General features: G+C 36.2%; 5 protein-coding genes across 6 annotated transcripts; 2 read left to right on the forward strand and 3 right to left on the reverse strand.

Annotated features, from left to right (window-relative positions):
- LOC18771227 (glucomannan 4-beta-mannosyltransferase 9) lies at window positions 768-5,862 on the reverse strand. The gene is made up of 9 exons (XM_007203563.2): window positions 4,923-5,862; window positions 4,727-4,825; window positions 4,348-4,600; window positions 3,046-3,156; window positions 2,716-2,852; window positions 2,177-2,290; window positions 1,878-2,077; window positions 1,507-1,704; window positions 768-1,385 (listed from the first exon to the last, which is right to left on the reverse strand). The coding sequence occupies exons 1-9, from the start codon at window positions 5,250-5,252 to the stop codon at window positions 1,223-1,225; spliced, it is 1,605 nt and encodes a 534-aa protein (XP_007203625.1). The 5' UTR covers window positions 5,253-5,862; the 3' UTR covers window positions 768-1,222.
- Window positions 11,457-12,306, reverse strand: LOC18770657. Its single transcript, XM_007202649.2, has one exon. The coding sequence runs from the start codon at window positions 12,096-12,098 to the stop codon at window positions 11,631-11,633; it is 468 nt and encodes a 155-aa protein (XP_007202711.1). The 5' UTR covers window positions 12,099-12,306; the 3' UTR covers window positions 11,457-11,630.
- LOC18769751 lies at window positions 16,337-18,222 on the forward strand. The gene is made up of 6 exons (XM_007203631.2): window positions 16,337-16,742; window positions 16,847-16,928; window positions 17,043-17,109; window positions 17,346-17,534; window positions 17,634-17,694; window positions 17,773-18,222. Exons 1-6 carry the CDS (start codon window positions 16,517-16,519, stop codon window positions 17,931-17,933), a joined length of 786 nt encoding a protein of 261 aa, XP_007203693.2. The 5' UTR covers window positions 16,337-16,516; the 3' UTR covers window positions 17,934-18,222.
- On the forward strand, window positions 19,942-21,658 carry LOC18770725. Its single transcript, XM_020568994.1, has 5 exons — window positions 19,942-20,539; window positions 20,635-20,701; window positions 20,817-20,907; window positions 21,090-21,150; window positions 21,251-21,658. The coding sequence occupies exons 1-4, from the start codon at window positions 20,145-20,147 to the stop codon at window positions 21,113-21,115; spliced, it is 579 nt and encodes a 192-aa protein (XP_020424583.1). The 5' UTR covers window positions 19,942-20,144; the 3' UTR covers window positions 21,116-21,150; window positions 21,251-21,658.
- On the reverse strand, window positions 21,871-25,045 carry LOC18770230 (AT-hook motif nuclear-localized protein 1). 2 transcript variants are annotated; one of them, XM_020569453.1, is made up of 6 exons: window positions 24,355-25,045; window positions 23,527-23,594; window positions 23,302-23,433; window positions 22,775-22,936; window positions 22,194-22,538; window positions 21,871-22,099 (listed from the first exon to the last, which is right to left on the reverse strand). In XM_020569453.1, the coding sequence occupies exons 1-5, from the start codon at window positions 24,791-24,793 to the stop codon at window positions 22,200-22,202; spliced, it is 1,140 nt and encodes a 379-aa protein (XP_020425042.1). In that variant the 5' UTR covers window positions 24,794-25,045; the 3' UTR covers window positions 21,871-22,099; window positions 22,194-22,199. The 2 variants fall into 2 exon arrangements, with proteins under 2 accessions (XP_020425042.1, XP_007204125.2); XM_007204063.2 differs by having other exon boundaries at window positions 21,871-22,538.

Genomic DNA, 25,880 nt, shown 5'->3' on the forward strand with positions numbered 1-25,880 from the left:
GATCCTAGTAGAATTAGACATAATTCAATCCATGTTTTTCTAGGCCACCAAAATTGGACTAAGATCATGAATCATATACATTTTATGTATCCCCACACAAAATGCTCGCATGTGGCAATGTTCTTATATCTCACGTAATTAAGTATATTTTCTATATCCACACAAAAAATGTTGCAAGTAGTAAGGAGTGTGTTGTATCCGCACAAAAAAATGCGTTAATGCTGGAATGGTATTATGGTACCCACCACCTACTCAAATGGCTGGTTGGTTGTGGTGTTGTAGCTCACAGCTGTTGGTGCTGGACCAATAAAGTTGTAGGGCTATAGACTAATATATATCAAGCCTCTCATGCGTGCATAAATGAGGAAAAGACTTGTCTCAATAGTCACTGTATTAAGTGTCTTTGGTGGATCTTCATTAATACGAAAAGGAATTGTTCCAAATATTCTTTAGCTTGGTCTGCAAGCATTATGCAGGCATGAGAGACCAATACAGTTCCAATTTCATCTCTCACCCAACTGTGGGGCTATGGAAAGGTCTTGGCTCTATTGTCATTACTAGTCTTTTTGTATTTTCTCTAAAAGATAAGATTGCTGTGGTTGCTATCTGAAGGAATGGTGTTGAATTATTTGTAGTTATCAATCGCAGTGGATAGTGAATCTTTTTTGAAATGTGAAAACTTGTACACAATTGGAGAGAGAGAGAGAGAGAGAGAGAGAGAGAGAGAGAGAGAGAGAGAGAGAGAGAGAGAGAGAGAGAGAGAGAGAGAGAGCACATCCCATTTCCATGGAGTTTATTCCTTTGATAAGCATTTTTAGCAAATCCAAACAAGAATGGAAAACAAAATGAACAACAAAAAGATCTGAAAAATCTCAGAATTACAAGCAATCCATACAAAGATGTTTTCTCTGATTGGGGTCAGCACCCTTGAGTTACCTTGACCTTTTGCCTTTTCCTTTGTGTTGCACTCCCATAACAAGAACAATCTGTAAATTTAATTTCCTTACTTTTTTTTTTTTAATATTCACAATAGAACAAATTCTACGACTCATCCCGAAATCTTATGCTGTACCAAAAAAAAAAGAAAAAAAGACCACCATTTTTGTTTTCTTGTTGGTCTCTCTTTTTACAAGCTTGCTACTATTTTGCTGAAGAAGAGAGCGATTCCGGCATATAGTGACGGCAGTTAACAGAATTTTGTAGTATTTCTGCAGCAGCCCCACTATGAGTTGGGAACAAATGTCCCAACATACCCAAACCCAATGATATAGAAGGCCATTGCTTGGATGTAAAGGAAAAGGAAGACGTAGTTTTTCCCAAAGGCAAAGTCATAAGTGCCACAGAAGAAGAGGTAACATCCAACAGCAAGCTCTAGCAAATGTAGTCTGTTAACATGTGAAAACACAAATGGAAAACCGACGTCAGGTATTATCGAACATCAAGGTCTTATTTTAGGGAGTAATACACAATTGAGTTCGCATAGGGAGTCCATGAGAGAATGCATACCTTTCTCCAATCCTGATTCGAGGTTTCCTGGGTAATTTTGCGGCTACTGTCAAAGTCTTAAGAGCATCTCCAAGTTTCTCAGTGACAATCCATTCATTCACTCGACTAGCCTCTAGCAGACCGATAATTGTAGCCTTCGTACGGTGTAGTGACATGACATTCTCAAATAGGATCCAGAACACCAATAAGTGGAGTGACCTACAAAATTGTAGAACAACATGAAAAAGAAGAATGGCGAGAGCAGGGGCACCAAATTACATGAATTTATTGCACAATAGCAAAAGCAAGATTAAGAAGATAGAACACCGAATTGAACAAAAGACAAATACAAATCAAAATGGGAAAAAGCAGAACTTGAAAGGAAATTAGACCTTGGAGTGCCAACTGCATTGAGAAGAGTAATGATGGAAGGAATATAAATTCCTCCCCACTTTGGCACCACAACTTCAGGAACCAAAACAGTTGCCGGTAAGACAATGCAGTAAAAGACAAATGCGTTGATATGTGCTATGATCTTCCTGACGAAGAAGAAGCTGTAAATCACATGGATCTTCTTCCATAGTGATACTTTCTGCAGTAAACAGATGCAGATAAGGGTAAGTTATTTACTCATTTCCACTTCAACTCCTACAATTGGTTAAATTTGATGCAATGTACGAAAAAAGCTAACCTTGTTTCTTATAATTTCCATGACCATTTTCCTGAAAAGGTTAGCTGGACCACAAGACCATCTGTGCTGTTGGTAGCGGTAGGCCTTGAAAGTACTTGGCAATTCATTCTTCACCTGTAGCGAAAACAAAATAAGGATTGTCTGGAATTGGAAAGGCTCTACACTAAACATTGGTAATTAAAACGGCCATCCAAATAGATTAGACCGATGTTGCACTCAAAAGTGCAGGCTTAATTAAAAGCTGATGATGAAATATAACTTGCAAATGTTTTAGAAACAATCAGTTCATCATAACTTCATGCCTTCAAGGGTCGACCGGATAAGACTGGTAACTTATGTGAATAATCAAATTTGTGACCTCTGCTCATAGTGCCCATATAGACTCAAAATACAACTAGATCATGCACACTAGGACACATTTTCTCTATAATTTCGTTTTCCTATCGTGACTGTTTTTGAGACACAATTGAATCAGTCAGCTAAATATTCACAAATACATAAATGCAGGAAAAGGTACAAGCATAGGTCAACAATGGTACCTTTATGCTACCAAGATATACAAATTTCCAGCCTTTGAGACTAGCTCGAACAGCAAGATCCATATCTTCCACTGTGGTTCTGTCCTTCCATCCTCCAGCCTCATTGATTGCAGCAATTCTCCATACACCAGCGGTCCCTATAGCATCACACCAACAAAAGTTAGCACACAATCTCAAACCCATTTTAGCTTATAATAATACCAATTTCTGTCATTTTATAACATAAAGACTACTAAAAGTACAGATTTTTCCATCATTAAATATTGGTAAGCTTTTGTTCAATATAAAATATTTTAATGGCACAAAAATTGCTGATAATTGGTAAATTACCATTGAATCCAAAGAAGGCATGAGTGGAGGAGCCCACTTCTTGCTCAACTGTGAAATGATAATCCAGTGACATTTCTTGCATTCTTGTCATCAAGCACTCATTTGAGTTCACTGCAAAAACAGCCCAGAAAAGCAAATGCAAGTCAGGAAAAGTCAGGAAAAGTAGAAGCTGAAATCTGCTTGACTTTTTTTATTGGTATAAATTACAATAATGATATAGCAGAGAATTAGTTCAATTGTCTGTCACTTTTAGCAGGGTAGGCGGTGGCTAGGGTATAGTGAACAGAGGTACACCATTAAGATGTCACATGCTGCTGCCGGGTTGAGAAAGAAAAAGAATCCCGGGTAAGACGGATTTACCCCTTACAATGTCTTGCCATTTCTAGGTCCAAGCAGAACCTCTTACTTGTGCTCCAAATCTAGCACTTCCTATCTGGGAAACACTAGGCACATGGCAACATTCTTAGCACAAAGAAGAGCTGCACACTTGGCCCCCCAAAGATTGTGTTCTGTTGTTGTAACTTCTATGCTATCCAAATTTTTTTTTCAAACAAGGGAGGTATTCTAAACTATTCTCATGTACAGAGAGGGGGTTCGAACTCGGGTGCAAGGCAAAAACTAATATTACTTTGCTAATGCACAAACTTACAAGTTCCATATTATATTTCAATGATTATTTCAACAGTCCATCCAATTCTTCGGCCACAAAAGTTGATGCTTTAACGACCCTCTATTATAGCTGCTTACCATAAATGAACCATGTTACAAGTTAATTATTTTCAGTCTGTCATATCTAATCTGCCCCAAAATGTGTCAATTATGTTGATAACATTAAAGCTTGGAGGTTATGTATGGGAAGGGCCATCCAGCTAAGAGCTCTACTCTTTTCCATTTCTGACCACTGATGGCAGAACCCACCAACAAACAATAAATCAATTCAAGCACAAATATATAAGACATCTTAAAACAGACAAGGGATGAAAATAACATCTGGGTTCTCTGGTCCTTTTGAAAACAGCACCAAATGCCATTGAATTTCACAATTGAATTTTCATGTGGGTTGGTTTTAGAATATGGGCCCCAAGCAAAGAAAGCAGACAGAACGGTCACAGACGTGGCAACACCAGTGGCAACCACGGCAATAGTAAAAAGCAGAAGGTGGGGCCCAGCTATTTCCTAGAAATCTTCTCAAACAAGCACAGACGCACCGACAGTTTTTTTATGGCAGCACTGTTTTTAGAATCCAACCAAAATAAAGTATACCAGATTAAATCACTGAACTAATTAAACCAGTGGACTTACCGAATTTCCAGCGAGTCTGAACGAGAGCAATCTCAGGGTTGTGGACAAGGAAGGGAATGGTGCGGCAGAGAAAATCTGACTCAGGTTGGAAATCAGCGTCAAAGATGGCGACATAATCGCAGTGTTTAACGTAGCTGCGCTTCATGCCTTCTTTGAGAGCCCCAGCTTTGTACCCATTTCTGTTGTCTCTTATCTCGTACTTGATGTTTATGCCTTTGCTTGCCCATCTTTGGCACTCTAGCTCCACCATGTCCTGCATTTTGATTACCATGCACAAAAATTAGCCCAAGCATAGAAAATTTTGAAAAGGGTAGTTAAAATTTTGGTGAAAGATTGAAGCTTTTTGGTTGTTTTTGAGTGTTGGGTTTTTGCTAGGAACCTTGACAGTTGAGTCTGTTGAATCATCAAGGACTTGAATGATGATCCTATCAGAAGGCCAAGATAGCCCACATGCAGCTCTTATTGAAAGCTGATAAACCTGCATTTTAATTATGAAACACAAATTTAATGCTATAATTTCACATAATTAACAGCTGATTAAGAATCAGAGAAGTTAAGGGAAAGATTATAAGAACCTCTCTTTCATTGTACATTGGGATTTGGACTAGAACCATGGGATAAGCTGAGTTTCCCAACTCAACATCATCTTTCATGGGCTCCCAATTGTATCTCTTATCTGGTTTTCGTCCAAAAAGCTTTATCAGAACAATGACAATGCCCATGTACAGCCTCTCAATGAAGAGCATAACCGACATGATCAAGCACAGCACAATTGTGATTCTTAGCAGAGGAACGATCAATGGGGCTCTGATCTTACTCCAAAGCACTCCCATTTGCATGGAAAAGTCATCTCTGGCACCTAAAAATGTATCTGGTATAAAGGTCGTCGTTGAAAGCCGTTCCATTGTGGACTATTTCTGTGATTTCTTCTCAAGAAAAACAGAACCAGAAACAGAGGAGAGGCAAATGGGATGAAGCAAGCTATGAAAAAGTGTAAAGATTGCTTTTTTCTGGTTTCCGAGAGAAATCCAAGAGACTAAAATGGATTCGGAGGAGTTTTTTTTTCTGAAAAAAGCACGAGTATTTTCTTTTCTGTGGGTGATTTTGCAGGTCTGATACGCAAAAAACAATGGAGGAAGAGCTTAATTCAGTGGCTCAACCTCCACCACATTTGAGAAAACAAACACAAACCAGTTGAGATCTCAAGGCACCAATGAAACTCAAATGCACCTGAAGATTTGTATAAAAAGCCTCACGAGAAGCTCCGTCTCTCTTTCTCCTTTTCCTAAAAATACAACCTTTCTGCTTCTGAAAACAAGGAAAACAGAAGCAGAACAGCGCATAAATGTACAAAATGCGGCAACAGAAAAAAAACAGAAACAGAAACAGAAAGATAAAACGAGAGATCTAGCAAAGAGAGAATCAGAGAGCTAGCTGTAATGGAAGCTCTCTTTGAATTTTTTGAGGTGTTCTTGGCTTCTCTGTTTCTCTCTCTCTCTCTCGCTTCCTAATTTATAATGCTTTTAGCTTTCTCTCCTCAAAAATGAGCCTCTAGTCCCAACTGTTGTGATGTTGCGGCTTGTAAAAATTCGCAACCATAAAGGTTCAAGGGATAAAAAGTAAACCAAAAAAAGGTTGACGGATAAAAAAAGAGAAGAAGAAAATATGCAATGTGCCGGCGGTGAGATAACCGACAGCTGACGTCATATCACGGCTATGTGGCGCTATCAACTTTTACCAATTTTGTCACCTAACATTTATAATCATTAGACTTGTGGAGAAATTATAATTTTTTTAAAATTAAAAAAACCATTTTTATTTACTAAATTTTAATTAAAACGACTAAAAATACTATTTTAAGTCATCAATTTTAAAGGTGGATATTCCAACCATGTTTCCTATGTTAAGATTTGGATAACAATTTTGTTTTAAATTAACCAATTTTAATTTAAGTGAGCTTAAATTGATGTACAATTAGAAGATTTGAGAGCTTCTCTCTCTCCCTCCTCTCTTCTGCCCTATATTAGGGGGAGAGCGGAGCCACAAAATGCTCTTACGTAAAATAGAGAATAATTTAAGGAATCGATCAATCTTGTTTCTTATGTTTAAATTTCGTATTTTGAGAAAGGATATGAATTATAGCACACTCTAGAGCTATCACCTACTTTGTACAATGTACATTTTTCTTAACAATGGCTACAACGCAAAAAGGTGTAACCCCTTTATTGTTTACATTTTCTATCAAAGAAACAAAAAATATATATGACATCCTCTTTTCTTTCTTTAATTAAGTGTTTTATAGCTCAAGTGTGCACTCAAAGTTCTGTGTTGGATTCTCTCTTTTCGAATTTTTGTATATGTGTCAAACTGTGATTCGCATAAAGAATGAATATCTCATTACAAGGAAGAGAGCAAGCAGTATCTTAAAAGAAATGAAGAGGTTGTAAAATGGTATGCTAATGAGCTATTTACAAAAAAGGCAAATAGAAAGCAAAAAGAAGAGAAAAGAAAGAAAGGACGATGAGGTGTTGTTGTAGTCGGTCCAGAAGTCATGTAATGACGGGAAAAGTATTGGTGTTGGTGTAGTCCATGTCTATGTCTATGTCTATGGGACAGCTCAGATGGTTCTCGTGTGACATGCTTTTTAGTGAGAAGTGAATAGAGCTTGTAATCGGAGTGTGGTTTTCTAGTTTTCCAACGAATTTGTACCTTTGCATGTTTATACGAATGCTTTTGTAGACCAAAATATCACTGCCACCGACAAAAAGTATGTATAAATTAGAACAACTATCACGTGTACAATAAAAACATTTTCCAGAACATGCAATCTCCTTTGCCACCGCCGAAGTTATGGTCAACCTGAATTTTTCTATATTTCTTTTGAGCATGTAGCATTTTAAAACAATCTATACTTTTTTTTGCAGTATGCATCACACTAGTTTTGTTTTTTTGTTTTTGGGGGGAGAAGTATCGTTGACTAGGCTTTTTCTTCTTTTATTTATTCACAACTAACCTAATTTCACAACATTTAAAAAGAAAGTCTGAATTAATAGTCACCTAGATGTTGCTTGTTCAACTGAATACAAGCTTTGAGTTATCTAATTGTAATTGTCACACTATTTTTTTGTTTTTTTGGGAGAAATATCGTTGACTAGGCTTTTTCTTCTTTTATTTATTCACAACTAACCCTATTTAACAAGAATTAAAAAGAAAGTCTGAATTAATAGTCACCTATCTCTCCTTTTCTTCACCTAAAACTATTATGTTATATTCAAAGCATATCCAATCTACAATCAATGGCATTAACATTTTAATATAATTAATCAACTTAATTTTCAATTTTAGAATGATCTTCTCTCATATATCACAGCTACAATGATCCCCAGTAAGGCTTTTGCTATTTTTTGTATGTGTATTTTATAAATTTTTTTAAAAATGGTTTTTTTTTATACAAATAAAAGATATTCCATTCTTGGTAGTGCATTTAACCTTTTCTTTTTAAAGACGCGTATTCCCAATTTGTTTGGGTTGTGTTTGTTGTTTCTCTCTCTTTCACATAACTCAACTACATTTGCAAATGACTGACTAGTGTAGTGGTTTGAGTAATTGCTCACCAAGCAAGGTCTTGGGTTTGAATCCTAGCATCCGTGTAGTATGTATGAGTTTAATATATTATCGCAATTCTCAACAAGAAAAGTCCTAAAAAAACAAAAAAAAAACTATTTAGGTATGAAAATATTTATTTATATTTGACAGGGGTTGGTGGGCTTGGACGCCCTTAGGAAACATAGAAATGATATCCCATCTACCATTTCCATTGCCTAAAAAACTTGATATATTGGTGTTGTGCACCTTGTTTGTTGTACTCATGAAGCTCTCAATCTCATTCCTTCGTAGTTCAAAACCTAAATGTGGAAAGTCTCTGTTGATCTAGACACCCTACCTATTCCACTCATCTCATACCCATTTTGAATTTGACTCCTAATATTTAAAAACAAAGAAAGGAAAAAAAAAATTAAAAATAAAACTTCATTGTGTGGGCATTTTTTTGCTATAATATATATATATATTTTTTATTTTGGCTTATAGCTGAAATTTGCCACCATTAATCACAATAAGGAAAACTTGGGGCAGTGTGTTCCACCAGAGACGTGGCAATCTTAACAGTGTTTTATTCTTTCTTCATGGTCTTAGTTACAATGATTATGAGATTACTTGTTTTAGTATGAAACTAAGACAAATGTTGAACTTTGAAAGCAACCAAAATGTGTACTTCACAATTAAATAATTTCTTATCTCTTTTTCCTTTCCTTTCGCAGCAAAAACTGCTTATCCAAACTCATTCTTTGTCAAGAATTTCACTAATAGACTCATTTTAAGATGATATAATATACAAAAAAAATCCTTATATAGTCTATTTAGAGTAAAAAATTCAAAATTGGTCACTTTTTATTTTCTAATTGATTCTTATAAATAAAAAAAGTTCCTTCTTCGTCTCCATTATTGATTTTTAAAAGGATTAATTGTATCTTTTTTGGTGGTTTGTTTGGCCCCAAGGTTTTAAGCATTAGAATAAGAAAAGTGTCTTCAAAGTAGCTAAGGCCAGAACACGAGTGGCTGAAAGATTAAATTAGTGCATAACTTTTTTTGAGTTGATTTTGAGATCTGCCCTTTGGATCCTTTTAATTACTTTTTTTACATTCTTTATGGCTAATCATTCTAATTATCATTTCTAAGCCAGCTGAGAATCCAATTGCTGATGCTGCTAATCATTTCCGCCATAATATTATGAGACCGATGGGCGTATCCAAGTATACAGATATAGGTGATTTTGTTTGTTAACTTACATCATGCATTTTAATAAGAATTCACTCAACTAATGATTCAAATTGATAGTCCGATAACATAACATGATAAAATTACTTTAACATTATAACGTGTTATGTTGACAAACGGGCCATATCATAATTTCATGACGTCGACTAACAGTAGAAAATTACTCATTTACGCTAATGCATCCAATTCAAACACGCAGTTAATTAACGTTTGAAACGAATACTTGTAAGTAGATTTATAAAATACAAACAAGTATGCTATGGTCATGCGTCGGTAATCTTACAAACATAGAACACATGGAACCGACAATGGTTACCATTGGAAACGTTAGAACTTCCTTTTTTGCCAGCATCATAAGATGCATACAGAATTATCCTTTTAACCAAAGGCATGATTCGTTTTCAGCAACCAGCAACCAGCCATCAAATCATCTCTTCAACTCAAGCCCTGCGCTGTCATCCATTTTGTGTTCTGTCTGTGTTGGAAAATAAATTTAAGCTTGATGGTTTTCTTAATCTTCAATAATAAGTTCAAATGATTGTACCATTTTGGTGACAGATCCACAGCATCTCTAAACATGTGTTAGTCCATGACTCGCAGTCAAGAAAATCTTGTACTACTTCCACAATTTTTAGATCTTTTTAAAACACATTTGGTCGTTTAATTTTCTAGGAATTCATACAAATGTTTTTTTATTTATAAGAAAAACATTAGTAATTATTGATGAAACATAACAAAGGACAAAATAGCCGTAATGCCGAATATGGATACAATATTTTCAATAACCAAACACAACAAAATATTGATTTGATATAGAGAGAATTATGCCTAAACAAGAAATGACGTATTCATACGAATCTTATATATATGTTAAAAAAGATTAGGTAGGTTGGAGAGTGTTTTGGCACCTTTTTAGCTATAAATTAACAAGCCGCTAATAACTAGTTTTGTAACTAAGGAATACTTATATAATATGATCAATGATCATATTCCATTACCAAACAGAATTAGGGAATAAAACATTTGTATAAAAAGACTATAATGTGTAAAATTTAATGTTCAACAAGTTGTAATGCTTCACCAACCTGTTCTTAATAATATTAGAATTCTGAAACGTGCACGTTTGTGATGTGAATTTGGATAGGTAATTAAGTTAGAAGCAATTAGGTCAATTTAGGTTCACAAATAATTGATCGCATGTTGTAGGGGGGCCGCTAAACGTTCAAAACATAAGTTAGATAGCAGTCATGGTGTGATAGTTTAGTTTGTTTCATGTGATTGTTGGTGGACTTGGAATGGATTATAATAATGTTTACTGATCAAACGTAGCTTCATGTATTCTTTGTCAGAATGGTTAGAAACAAGGCAGGAACTGAAAGGACTTGGAAAGCACAAACTGGCCTATCGAATAAAACAGAAGTGGGATCAGAATTCTTCATAAAAGGGATGGTTCATCAACATTTCTACAATATTTGGAAGTGATTTTGGGATGTACATCTCATTCCGTGCTTCTTCATATACTCATTTTAAATTAAATTTAAAAGATTTCTCGGGAGAGTGACTTTTAAAACCTCCATAATAGTAGATATTAGCCTATTTATCAAGGTTGTTCCATTTTGGGTCCCAAAACAAGTGTTTACAGCCCATCACGCCCTTTCAAATAAGTACACAACCCAACTGAGTTTTGAAGTTTGAACAAACGTTACACACCCAATGGTCAATCGGCAACTTGGATTTGGATTCATCAAACAGAGTCCAAACTTCAACTTGGCAGAGCCTACTTGATCCAATTTTATAAACTCAAAACAAATTTTAATATGACTATTTTTATAAACCCAAACCCAAAAAAAATTTAAAAAAACATCCTCATTATTGAAAACAAGAAAGTGAGGTTTTACAATTCAAAAGCCCCAAATTGAAATTGGTTAAGTTTAAAGCCTCAAATTAGTTTTATAACGGAACTAAATTACCACATGTAGTGAGTAGTTTAGTTCCATCATTTCTCCTAAGCGAAAGTTTGGGATAAAACATCATTATACATGGTGATAACTGACAAAAGCAGTCATGTGGGAGGATAAAACATACATAATAATACATGATGATTACTAATAAAATGCCCTAAGTACAAAGATAAAATAAAATTAAAATAAGCAATTAAGTGGAACTTATGGCGGTTTTTCGAGTAATTTGCTTCAATTTAGGCGGATTCCGACGGCTTAACTACCTAAAGTGGGGCACAAGTAATGTAACATGCATTAGGCAACAAGTGCAAGTTTTTGAGGAAGTGGTTAACAAACTTATATCAAAACATTTCATGTCATCGGTACAAAAAAGATGCACAAAATCAAAGTTACATAAATTTAGACAACAAATTTAAACACAGCATACATGATTTTTCTTTTTTTGTCAACAAAACCACATCACTTCTGGTGGGAGTTAGAAATCAACTAAGTTTCGAGGTGGTTGTGAGGAGGAACCACCTCAACCCTAGCAACGCCCTCCCTGTTCTCAGCAGCCTTAGCCACCTCAACCTTCCCCACCACCAACCCCGCCACGTCAGCATCCTCCCCCTTCACAATCCTCTCCTCCGCCACCTCGTCCACGTAGTTCGGGTCCCCCTCATCAATAGCCGGTGGGACCGGGTCCATCTCATTCTCCGCCACGTCATCAGGCCCCTCCCAAGTGTACTTGCCCCCGTGGCCGGACTTCGGCTGCGGCTGCCCGATCCCAGTCCCGTCTCTCGGGTGGCGCTCGAGGCGCTGCACGCCTTTGTCGACGAGCTTCTTCTCGATGTACTTGATTGTGTCGACGTTGTGGGTGTGGAGCTCCGTCTTCTCCTCTCTCTTTCGACCCTCCTCGTCGTGGCTCACCGCTCGGATCGTCACCGTGTCTTTCTTGGCGTCGATGGGCTTCATTTGTGTTTTCTGCACTCTACGTGTTCGTCGTTTTGTAATGGAGGAGACCCAAGTCTCTGTGTTTGTTATATAAGATATGAGAGGCACAGAGAGAGAGAGAGAGAGAGAGAGAGAGAGAGAGAGAGAGTACTAGAAGGTGCTGGAAAGGTATTGGGCGTTTGGAAAAGGTGTCTCTAGGAGCTTCTGCCGTGTGGTAGTATGGCAGATTCCCACGTTTTGTTCTGGTAAATCTGAGAAGGTTCTGTATGGATATTTAAAGGTAACATTTTGGACTTCTGTGTGTTATGGATGGTTCTTCATGGATTCAATTTGAGCAAGCCCAAATTATTCAAAAGACTGCAACTTGGGCTTAATTCTAATAAATCTTTGACCCAAATGAATAAAGTGGACACCCAGATAGCCCAGAAGACCTAGTTGAATTGAATGTATACGTAAAAGAAGAGTGTTGCCAAGATTTCGCTTGTTCATCTCATAATTATCATTCCAAGTGATGTTTTTTTAATTATTTGATTTGAGCTACAAACCCTTTGTGCCGAACTTAACTATGTCCTATTGAATTTGAACCACATATATTCTAGCAAAAATCAACATGAGATCAACGATTCAGATTCACAATGACAACGGAAACATTCTCTATGTTACATGAGAAGATCCAGTTATTTGCTTTGATGATAAATGAAGAGTTATTGTAATATGAACTGTATGCAAGAGTTGCGAGTCCCAAGCGACACCATTAACATTTCTTTGAATATCTTTGACCCCTTGTATTGTATTACAAAACGACGTCAACTGTGTCCAAGGCAGAAAACTAGTAAATAACCTAGTAAAGAATTTGAAGGGTGTTCTTTTCAGTAACGTTCCCAATAAAATGAACCTTGGAAGTTGGAACACAGAAGTTGATGAGCTGCCTTTCTTGCTCTACTATAAATTGGCGATGTGTTTACTCAGCACAAGTTTTAGAGCATTGAATAGTTTGAATTATGGCTGAAAAGAACCTCAGAAACAAGCTTGTTTGCCATGACACTGATTATGATGATGATGATGAAAATAGTGCTTCACGTGACAGTGATGAAAGCGACTGTGGGCTTTCACTCTCTTCTTCATTGTTGGTGCAGTCTTTAAAAGACCTTTTGTTGAAGAGTTCATGCAGTTCTGCCTCGAAAGATTTGATTTGAAGTTGGAATTTGGAGCTCTGCCCAAGGGTCTGTGTTTGTTTGAATATACTTAACATCTTCAAAAAGTTGATTTTTTTTTTATAAACATTTTGAAAATGTTTTTCTTCTTCTGATTGATTGATTGCCAGGAAAAAATGTTGATGGTGTCCAGGGCCGGTCTTGAGATTTGGGGAGCTCTGTGCTAACCTTAAACTGGAGCTTCAAATAAGCTAATACAAACTTACACCATTACGTAATGCCATACAATAAATGTCTTTTTTTTTTCTTAAAGTAAAACTCATCATCAATTAGCATGCAAATTACAAATTAAATCATCTTTCATTATATAACCAATCAACATGATAATGAAGTATCTGGAAAAAAAAAATGATAATGAAGTAAGTCATTTAGTATATATAATTTAGATACATACTTGAATTTGAATTCAGATTTAAATTTGACCATTTTCTTTTGAGTGACATTTATCAATTTTTTTGTTCGATTTTTTGTGTTGAAATCCTTGAAATTGAAAAAAATAAATTGTCAAAGGATTAAAAAAGAGAGCCAAGGAGAGATATTGGTGATGATTATTACTTACATAAAGAAAGGGGAAAGATGCGCTCAAGCATGCGAAGAAAGCTCTTCGAGCTTCCCTTATATTATAACGTGTTTGCCTTTTTAATTATTATGATTATTAATTGTTGTTACAAAAAAACAAAAACAAAAAAAGAACTAAAACTGTGATCTACACAAGCGGACTTTGAAGTTGTGCCCTGAATGGAAGTTGAGGCCCCGCAAACCAACACAATTGAAATGTCTTTGTGCCAAAAATTTGCTTGCCCAATATATGTATAACATTTATTAATATATACATATATTAAATTTGGGGGCCCTCAAAAATTAGGGGCCCTGTGCGGTGGCACCACTTGCACACCCTCAGGGCCGCCCCTGATGGTGTCTTGGGTAGGCTGAGAGAGGACCTGTTGTTTGTCTGGGTAAGTTGAAACAGAACAAGCAAAATATTTACATCACTGAGAGCCATATAGACAGCACAATTTTACTATTTTTTTTCCCTCAATAGGATCGATATGAATGCACTGATTCTGGGTTCAAGTCGCTGGAGAATAAAAGGAAGCCTCTGTTTTTCTAAGAACTGGGAAATTTGAGGAAGCATTTTGATGGGAAGTATTCTGAATCAGACACACTGTTTATTGATGATCAACCTTACAAGGACCTTCTCAATCCTGTAATTTCATCACAACTCTGCCCCTTATCTTTTTTTTATTGTGCTTTTTTTTTCAATAATCTTTCTAATTATTTTTTATTTGATTCATGTGAACAACCTACACAGGGATATTTTTGGAGTCATATAATGTTGACAATGATGATGACAAGGCATTAGGTAATGTTGGAGAGAAATATGGTGCATGTAAAAGTTAATTTCTATTAGTTACTTAATCTAAAAGCTGTTTTTTTATTTTTGGATTTTCACCTGTGTTAGGCCTTCTCCAACAAAAAATGTACTTGATGCCTCTTTTTACCAAATTTAAGGGGACAAAATAGTCATGAAAAATGTGCATTTAATGTTGGCCTATTTTACCAAACTTTCCTATGGGAGAGGGAAAATGAAATCCAAAGGGAGAGGAGGGTTTCATTTTCCCCCTTATTTTTCTTTGTGTCAAGCAACTATTTTTCATGCTTGGATTTACCAACCATGTGAAAGCAATTGATTTCCCGTCCCCAAGCCTCTTTTTCCATGAACTAAACGCAACCTTCGAGTACTTTATAATGCTTGAACTGGTAAGCCATATCTGCAAAACTCTCTTTATCAGTATTTTCACACTCACTTATTTTATCTTTCATTTTTCAGATTAGGCTAGTGAATTTGGGCTCTTCAAACCATTTATTTTTATAAAAATATTGGGCGTTGTGTTTTTGTAGTACAAACCTGCAATTGATGTAATAATTATTTCCAATCTTTACTTTTTTGATAATCAGATAAGTTTGTGATTAAAGCCATGGAAGTGTGAGGGGTTAAAGTAAATACTTTTACCTTTAGGAAATATAAAGTAGTTGTCGAGCTCAATAAATATATTGACTCTATAATCATCATGGAGAATTTTTGTTCACCACATTAATCAAAGGTATATGTTCACCATCATTCTTAAAGAATGACACTTATCTCATAGTTAACCTTGGTTAACTTTTATGTGAGAATAAATTAAAAAATCGAAAGAGGGCAGAATGATTGCATGTCTCTAAATCCAATTTGAAATTATAGTTATTATTGGTATTGTTTGGGGTAAACAACATCATCCCTTCAAACATCGAATCCATGTCATCTTCCTCCATATGATTTGGCTGCCCCTAAACCCAAAACTAAAACTGAAACTAAAATCTTCCAAATCCAATACACCACCAAATTATGAATCAATCAAAATCTAACAAAATAAAATAAGGAATTGCTTGCTCTTAGGCTTAATTCCAATTTCAAAGCTCAAAGCTTGCCTCCTTGATTTTTGATTGGTGTGGCGGTTGGTTATTAATACAAGTGCGCTGTAGAAAGAGAGATTTTGAGATGGATGAGGCAAGCACCATCAACTTAGCTGGATTTCTTAAGATTTGTAAGCAAAGTGACTTTAATGGAGACAGAGACAGAGAGACAGAGAAAGGTCGGGGGAGGGTGAGGATAAAAGAAAGAAAGAAAGAAAATGAAATAACATACAATAAAAATAAAAGGAAGAGGGAAAGAAGGAAAAAGGGGAGTGTGTTGTGATGTGGGCCCTTTATCGATTTTTTTAAATTTATTCTCGCATAAAAGTTAACTAAGGTTAATTATGGGACAGGTGTCACCCTTTAAAGGTGGTGGTGAACATACACCTTTGGTTTATGTGGCGAGCAAAAATGCTCAATAATCATGAAGCTTGGAATGCCACCCGTTTAATAGTTATGAAAAAGACTTAAAAAGTGGTCAACAACTGATAAAGGCTCTCATAAATCTCATCTAATCTATAAATCAACTACTGCGGTGGGGGAGAAAGCAAAAGACACGTCCTCGCACTATGTTTGAATATCGCTTGTATAAAACAAAATAAATAAATAAAGTTACTTTTTCTAAAAGCATTTCAACCGTTTGATGATAAAGAAATTTATGCTTTCTTTCAAGTATTCCTTTAATCTTTAAGTAAGTGTGTCGAAATTTATGTTGTTTGTGTGTCCTCCGATCCTGATATATACATATTTTTGTCTTTCTATGGTGCATGCATGCCAAGGATGTCAGAAAAGTTGAAGAGCAAAGTTGAATGTTCTGGTAACAATAGTAGTGAAGCCAAAGAATGTGGCCTCCCTTTGGAGAAACTGAACCTTGGTCCAAGGAAGAAGCTTCTTATTCTTGGTGTAGGAGGATTGCTCTGTCATAGGGTATACCGCTGTGAAAAATCCGGCATACCGAAATTCCGCTGTCCAGATGCTGCATATGGAAACTTTTACGGTATTAAAATTCTTGTACATATTTTTCTTCTTCTTTTTTAAGTTTGTAGGAAGTTCAACTTTTGCTCATGAAGACCTCTTCATTTTTCTCTATCCTTTTCACAGTGTACAAGAGGCCTTACTGTGAAGATTTTATGAAATTTTGCTTGGAAAGATTTGAAGTAGGAATATGGTCTTCTGCAAGGGAGTGTGTAACTCTCACCCCACTTTTCCCATTTCGATTTAAAATGAATCGTTTTGCATCATGCTTTAATTTCCCAATTTGGAGTGGTTTATTTGTTTCTGGTGTTTTTTGTGACAGATGGTACATGGACAGCGCCTTGGATTGTGTAATGAAGGGATTGAGGAGAAAATTGGTATTTGCTTGGGTAAGTACATATCATGCTCTTGTTCTTCTAATGCTTTTATTCATTTCCAGAATAATATATTGGTAATTTGTTCAAAGTTTTGAGGTTTTTTTCTTTTTTGAGGATATTTTTTCTATTGAGAGGTATGATAATGTAATAAACTCACACACACACACTACACTAGTAGGTCCTTTGCGGCTTTCGAGATTTTTATGTGTGATGTTCTGACCCTTTTTTTTTTTTTTTTTTTGGGTAAGGATCAAGCTGAATGTACTGATTCTGGGTTCATGGCCTTGGAGAAGAGAGACAAGCCTATCTTACTGAAGGAGTTGAAGAAAATATGGGAAAACAAGGGTTCCAAAGCCACCCTTCCATCTTGGATTGTGCAGTATTCTTCAACCAACACACTATTAATAACAACTCCTTACAAGGCTCTGCTAAACCCTGTAATTTATGTTATGCTTTAGTGCTGTTTTCTGATGAACATCTCATCTCATCTCATCAGATTGTTTTATGCTTAATTCTTGGATTTGTTTTCTCTGCAGCCTCACACATCCATTTGTCCTGCTGAATACAAAGTTGACCAAGTTGATGACATGGCTTTAGGTGAGTAGAATTTAATTGTCTTGAGAAAAGTTGCTTTCTCATTTATTCACAGGGGTTACCTTTTAATTGTGTCATTAGGCCCTAAGGGTGAGTTGAGGCTTTACTTGGAAGGACTGGCAGATGCAGATGATGTTACTTCTTATGTTGAAAAGCATCCAATTGGCCAGCCTGCAATAACTAGTGCTCATGCTGATTGGGATTTCTATTCAAATATTATCAGTCATTTTCAGAAGGATTGAGCTGTTGCAGAAAAAAAAAAAAAAACTCCATTGTCATGAAGCTGAAGTGGTTTTAAGTGATTTTGTTGTCCAGGGATTTGTTGGATATGTTCTGCTTTTAACTAAAATCTTGGCCTTTTTAGCAGCGGCAGTGTCTCTTTTGCATTTGCATATCATTATACCGCTACGAAAGAGAAAGAGCCAATATACCAAAGCTTTCGCTATGTTGATGCATCATATGGAAGCTTTCATGGTATCACACAATTTGTTTTTCTTCTAACTTGTTAACAAATTGGAATTTTGTTCCTCACGGAAAATCTATTCTTTTTATTTTTAAAATTTATTTTTTGTTATTTTTTGTTTTTAATATTTTATTCATATTTTAATCAATTTAGAATTAACAAAAATTGAAAAATGTGGAACTCACAGTGCCACATAGGCAACTAACGAAAAGATCTGACAGAAACTCTAACGGCGGAACTACATTGTAACAAATTTAAAAGTCCGAGGTATGTTATTGTAAAAATTGAGAAGGTAGGAACTAACATGTCTTAAGGTTGTAACAACAGGGTATTAAAGTGTAATTAACCCAAATATTTAATGCACTTTTTTTATGACTAAGTTACCCTTGTTCTATTTTTAAAACTCTTCGTGTTTCTTTATTTTTAATTAAAAAAAGTTAAGGGTATTGTGAAAAACTAAACAATTTTTCAGTCGTAATATTGTACAAGCCAAACATAGGAATGAGATAAAATGACATTTCATGATCCTCATTTCCCAATGTTTCCAAATCTAGGAATGAACATTCTCCATTCCCATCTCATAGGAAGTTCAATCCGCGAACCAAACGGGCCCATATGGTGCATGTGTTAAGCAACAAATTTCACTCTTCAAATTGTCACATAGGTCAACAAAGTACAATTTAAAGTGTTTAGTTTGCCTTGCTACTGCTAGTGAAATGACAATCGGATAAGTTTGTGATTTTTGAAAATAAGCGATAGTATATTCATGATGAACAAACAAAAGTAGAAAGTAACTATGTGCCGAATATGGGTAAATCTTCTTCAGTGACCAAACACAACAACTTGTTGAATTTATCTGGAGAGAATCACGCACAACTCAAACAATGACTAAATCCCCGATCCAGCAACTAGAAGCACATGTACTTAGACCTACAATACAATCTGTCGTGCAATCCGTATCGAAAGCCAAAAGCTAAAAAGAAATAAAAATCTTAAATAAAAAATAAATCACAGCAAACTCCTAAAGAGTTTATGAAAATTATTAGTCTAAAACAAAACTAAGAAACAAAATCACCGCTTCACATCTTTCAGGCAATCTGAAGAAAATCATAGCGCCATACCGGCTAAACTCATAGTCCCACACTAGCTAAACCTGAACCCAATGCAACCAAACATCTTCCCCTCTTTAGAGCTCCAAAGTATGTCGAAGGGAGCCAACTTCTTGTGTATGTGGGCCAAAATTTGGTGACTATATCAAGGCGACAACATCGTTTCAAGGCCACTGGTTCCACATCACAGAATAAACTAACAATCTTGAGGAAAAAAAGAGGGAAGGAGAAAATAAAGGATAAAAGGAGAGGAGAGGAGGGAGGAAAGGAGGCCGACAACCCCAAAAGGGGGCAACAACCCTTAAAAAATTCAGAGAGTGTTTAAGATAAGTTTGTGATTAAAGCCATGGATTAAGGTTAGGATAGTATCGTTGTCGAGCTCAATAAATATGATTCATAACCCCATAATCATGAAGCTTGGAAAGCCACCCATTCAATAGTTATGAACAAGACTTAAAAAGAGGTCAACAACTGATAAAAAGGCTCTCATAAATCTCATCTAATCTATAAATCAACTACTGCTGTGGGTGCTATTAATAAAATAATAAAAGAAGTTGCTTTCTTTAGTACTAAAAGCATTTCAATTTTCAGATGATAATAAATCCAAAGAATAAGAAGTGAGTCAAAATTTATCTTCTTCTTTTTTCCCTGATTCTGACCCTATATACATAGTTCTGTCTTTCCATGGTGTTTCTCTAAAAGCATTTCAACCGTTAGATGATAATAGATCTAAAGGTTAACCATTTACTAAAGAAATTTATGCTTTCTTTCAAGTATTCGCTTAACCTTTAAGGAAGTGTGTAAAAATTTAAGTTTTTTGTGTGTCCTCCAATCCTGATATATACATATTTTTGTCTTTCCATGGTGCATGCACGCCAAAGATGTCAGAAAAGTTGAAGGGCAAAGTTGAATGTTCTGGTAACAGTAGTAGTGAAGCCAAAGAATGTGGCCTCCCTTTGGAGAAACTGAACCTTGGTCCAAGAAAGAAGCTTCTTGTTCTTAGCCTTGGCGGGTTGCTTTGTCATAGGGTACACCGCTACGGAAGAGCCAATATACCACGCTTTCGCTATGTTGATGCATCATATGGAAGCTTTTTGTTTTTCTTCCAACTTGTTAGCAAATTAGAATTTTGTTCCTCACTGAAAATCTGTTCTTTTTTTTTTCTTTTTCTTTTTTGGCTCTTCTCTTGCACAGTTTACAAAAGGCCACACTCTGAAGATTTTATGAAATTCTGTTTAGAAAGATTTGATGTTGGAATATGTTCTTCTGCAAAGGAGTATACAACTCTACAGTCTACATCCAAATTTGCTTAGCTAGATTTGTTTCCTTGCCTGATGCCCTAGTGTTTCTGGTCTTTTATTTGATTAACAGATGGTATTTGGACAATGCCTTGGATTGTGTGATGAAAGGACTGAGGAGTAAACTGGTATTTGCTTGGGTAAGTAAATACTGTACTCTTAACCTTCGAACGCTTCTGTCCGATTTCTAGCATTGATTTAGGTTATTTTCTGGAAGTTTCAAACATTTTTTTGTTGTGTTTTTAGTTTCTTTAGGATCAAGTTAAATGCACTGATTCTGGGTTCAAGACCTTGGAGAAGAGAGACAAGCCTCTCTTTCTGAAGGACTTGAAGAAAGTATGGGAAGGTAAGTGCTCCAAAACCAGATCTTCATCTACTGGGAAATATTCTTCATCAAATACACTGTTGATGGATAACCAGCCTTACAAGGCCCTGCTGAACCCTGTAACATGTTATGCTTACTGCCATTTTCTTGTAAAAAATCTCAGACTTTTCTGTGTTTAATTTTTGGATTTGTTTCCTCTGCAGCCTCACACAGCTATCTGTCCTGCTGAATACAAGGTTGACCAAGTTGATGACATGGCTTTAGGTGAGTAGAATCTAATCATGGTCATTCCTTGGTCTCTAGATTTAATGTAATCTAATTTCTCATTTACTCAAGGGGTTTACTTTTCTAATTGTGTCATTAGGTCCCATGGGTGTATTTGGATGGACTGGCAGATGCAGATGTTCCTTCTTACATCCTCTTTACACCTCCGGAGGGTGTAAATACGTTTTTTGCTCCAATGAAAAACGATGTAAATCTAAAGATGTAAATACTTTTCTCCATTTTTCCTTTACTTTTCTCAGCTGGGTCTCACCTGCAAGAGATGTAAAAAAAGATGTACAATCAATTGCATCTAAATTTACATCTCATGGTGATGATGTAATTATACATTCATTTACACCCTCCCATTGCGGGTGATTCCAATCACAACAGGTGTATATTTAACATACACTTCATTATACACTGCAGTAACTACTGCCCATTTTGATTAGGGTTACTATTAAAAGATTATCAGTCGTTTTCAGAAGGTTGAGCAGCTGCCAAAAAAAAATCCACTGTGATGAAGCTGGAGTGATTTAAATGAAATTGTTATCAGGGTGTTATGTTGTTTAATTATTCCAGTTGTTGATTTCGAATTTTGAACTAAATTTTGGCCTTGATTTTTAATTATTTCAGTATGTCTTGTGCTTTCGAACGTTCTATTAATGTAGCTGTGCTTTGATTTAATGCATGCATGCAAGTTTGTTTTAAGCATAGAATCCATGTCAAATAACTAAAATTTACTGAGAAATATTCAATCGATAATTGTTTAAGAAGCATATCAAGCTAAAATTGATGCTGCATATGTCACTACTTTGTTACAATCTAATGCTGAAATTGTCCAATTCTGTCACCGAATCATAATGTTACAACAGCAATAATAAAAAAATGATTAGTCTGATGCTGCATCCTGTCTTACTCTAAGTACATCTGCAGTTAAGCATTCATCAAGCTGCAGGCATAAGATATGAGATTCAGGTAAAAACGTTTAGCCTTTTGTCTTATACAACACTCATTTTTTTATGGAAGGGATGATTGGATCATACCTTATTCTACTCCCCAGTTACTGATACACCAGGAACGGATACATTAATGTCCGGTGATGGCCTATGTTCTGACTTGAGCTCTGTTCCATTCCATACAGCACTGGTGGATATGGCATTGGAGGTCTGCATTTGGATCATGATTTTATCTGCTTCCCCATGACTTTGTGCTGGTAAAGGGGATATCGTGGTCAATCTGCTCTCACTTTCGGGTTGCGCTTGCGAAATGGGTGTTGCTACTGTGACTGTATCTAGAGAACCTGAGATTGGTGAAGCTACATTGTTCTCACGATAATGCTTCCTTTTATGTGCCTTGTATCCATTTGGCGTGAAGCTCCCAACCACAATCTGACATATTAATCAGAATACAATTCTGTCAATGAGTTAATAAAACGGATTTGATTTTCATTTCAATTGTTTTGAGACAAACGAACTGGTTTAGTTAAACTGCTTATTCCTTGTGGTAAACTATAACACAAGCAAATGTTGATTGTGCCTGTTCGGTTGTTCAACAAAAAGAGGGGATCAACAGACATGGGTTTTTCCCAGGCAATTCAAATGGAAATGTGGAAAAAAGGCCTTACTTGGATAGGGCTTGCAGCTGTTAGCAAACCAGCAATACCACCACCTATAACGCGACCATCGGGGCCGGCCAATGAGACGCTCAGGCCACCAGTCCTATTTCTTACACCACCAATCTCAGTGACTGTAAATGATCCAGATAAAGACAATAACTCAAAGCGGCCCTGCAACAAAGTTTTATATTTAAGAAGGGTGCTAAATAAATCTAACCAATAGTGACATACAAAATTAGCATATCAGCTGTAGAAAGGCAGCACCAAATAGCAGGAAGCAGTAACATTGTTGTTAGTTACAGACTGAGCAACCAGATCAACAATGTAGAAATTCTTTGACTCATTGTAGTATTTTAGATTGACTTTCTTTAGCACCGTGAGGTAAAAAATCCAATCCAATCCAATCCATTTTTTTATTTTAAAACAAAAAACATATTCTAAGGCAGATTTACTTGTAAGCAATTGCAACCAAAAAGAAAAGGGAAAAAGGCCAAATGATGTTGACAGGAAGAGAAAAAGAAAATCCGAAAACATACCTCATATGTCAGAATGCCGCCAGAAGAACCTGGTTGGCGAATGGTGACGTTAGAGACAGCTCCATTGGCAGAGAGAACACAAATTCCTCGAGGACCCTTCTGAGAAAACGAAAGAATTTTGCCTGCAACATCCTGCATGTCAAAAAAAATTTGGACCCTTTGTCAGCTCATGCAATGCAACCCAAAAGCACATTCAGGATCTGTTGAAAGATCCTCATACATTACCTCCCCAGTGCTAACAGTAACCACATGCGGTGTGAAGTCCCCACCAGCTGTGTTTGCAAACAACTCACCTGCCAAAATCAGATTGCAAAGATTATAAATTGCCCAATTTAAGATAATTGTAAAGCTTGTTTATGACTCTTTTTAAGTGGGAAAACTCAACAAATTACTATGTTAATGTTGCTCACACCATCAAAGTTGGAATTATAGACCAAAATCTACACATGCAACTTGACCAAATCTGTCCCCACTTTTTTGTTTTCTTCTGCTATGAACCTCAATAAATTGTCCCTATTGAAAAGGAGAGAGAAATCCCAATAGCCCCACAAAGCTTTATTGTTTGTTTTATTCTCAAGCGGAAAATTCAGATCTTTTACTAGCCATAAGTGAGACTGATTTTCCTAGTACCCAAATGAGGTATTCAACCACAAAGAACCTGTTTGGTTGATGGGAAAAATGGAAGAAAAACAAGAAGGAAAAAGAAAAAAGAATGAGAGTTGTGGTCATTATGGCTACCCTTTCAATTTACCTATTTTAAGGGAAAAAGAAAGTTTATTTTCTTCTTCTTTTAGGTGGGTAAGTTGAGCTTTACACATCAAAAACTGGGGAAAACACAAAAGACAAGCAACCAAACCAAGTACCAACCACATTATCTTAACCAAATCAAAAGATCTTTCCTTTTTGCTGCATTTTCTTGGCAAAAAATCAAACACAGAGAAAACAAGAAACACCAAAACACACACACACACACACACACACACCCCATTGAAGTACCCAGCACTCAAAATCTCAAACTTTGTTATCAGTCCTTCCTTCCCTCTGATAACTTACCTAAAGAAGCAAGAACCTGCCAGTTGCCGGATCCAGGAGGCCTCCCCCTTCCTCTTTTGGAAGACGAAGAAGAAGAAAACTCAGAAGCAGGGGAAGAAAGATAAAACCCAGGTGGTGGTGGTGGGGCCACACCACCACCCTTGTTGATATTACTGTTATACCCCAATCTCAAGTTCCCATCTGCATCATATTTCCTAGGCCTTCCTCTCTTCTTCTTCCCAGACAAATCACCACTTCCAACAGTAGCTGCTGCTGCTGCAATTTCTGCAATTTCTGTTGTTGTTGTTGTTGAAACAGGGTTGTTGCTATTGTTGTTGATGATCTCTGAGCTCATGTTTACATCCATGCCCATGGGTATATTCACCATCTGAGTCACTGGCGGTGACTCGGTCCCCGAGTTGCCTGGTGACCCAGAAAAAGTGCTCTCCTTTTCCTCCATGGAGAAAACAGAGGCTGAGCTTTGAGAAGGAATTGTAGGTTTTGGTTCTGTGTGGTTGGGGGTTGGAGGAGTTTTGAACAAAAGTGTTTAGACTGCAAATGGCGCCAGAAGTAGAAGGTGGTAAAGAGGGCTTTTTTAACTTTGGTGATGTGAGAGTTTATACATACTTCCCTCCATTAATGGAGGAGAAAAGGACTGTGAAACTGCTATTTTCAGATTTTCTTGTCTGGACTCCACTGTCCTCTCATGAGACAAAATTATCTTAAGACTCTGTTCCTCTCTTTGAGAATGAAGATTACCCTTTTACCCCTCTCATTTTAGGGCAATATATAAAAAAAAAATTTCTTAATTTGTAATTTCATTATTTTTGGGTGAATATCAAAACATATTGACCAACAAATTTCATGATATTTGATAAGGTATAAATATCTTGCCATTTTAAACTAAATACTTCCTTCAAAAAATGCATATAATCGTAATTTTCCAAATTTAACATTTTGGTTTGGCTTCGAAACTAAATGAAAATAAATAAATAAAAAGTACAAGAAACATCTTGCAAATCATTTATTTTTAGGCAAGATCCAAGTACATTTTGAATGTATTCAAATATAGCCACTAACAAAAGAACTTTCAACTTTGAAAAAAAAAACAAAACAAATGAAACTTATAAAAGAAAAAGGAAGGGTAATACCGGTAGCACACAGAACCGCATAGAGGACATTGATGGTATATCACGACTACAATGGAAGGGTAATTTGGTCATCGAAAATACGGTTTCTGCTTTTTATTTTTGGTGTATGAAAGACCGGGAAAATGATAACTTGTTTTGGACTTCTGATGCAGTCAAACTTAGCGCTGTGCTGTTAAAGCTATAACCTGCCATAAAATAATAAAAAAATAATTTATTTTATTATTTTACAAGAAAAGTTCAAATCCCAAGCTTACGTTTCCTAACTCTAATTAGTTTTCTCTAAAGTTATGCCAATGGGCGCCTAAATTTTTGATAAACGCAACTCCTCCTCCTCCCTCCTTCCATGTAAAATGGCATTTACCGTCGTGGTGGTGGGCCCCTCCAATGAAATGGCAA

This window comes from Prunus persica, chromosome G7, assembly GCF_000346465.2.
Source record: "Prunus persica cultivar Lovell chromosome G7, Prunus_persica_NCBIv2, whole genome shotgun sequence".
NCBI lineage: Eukaryota > Viridiplantae > Streptophyta > Magnoliopsida > Rosales > Rosaceae > Prunus > Prunus persica.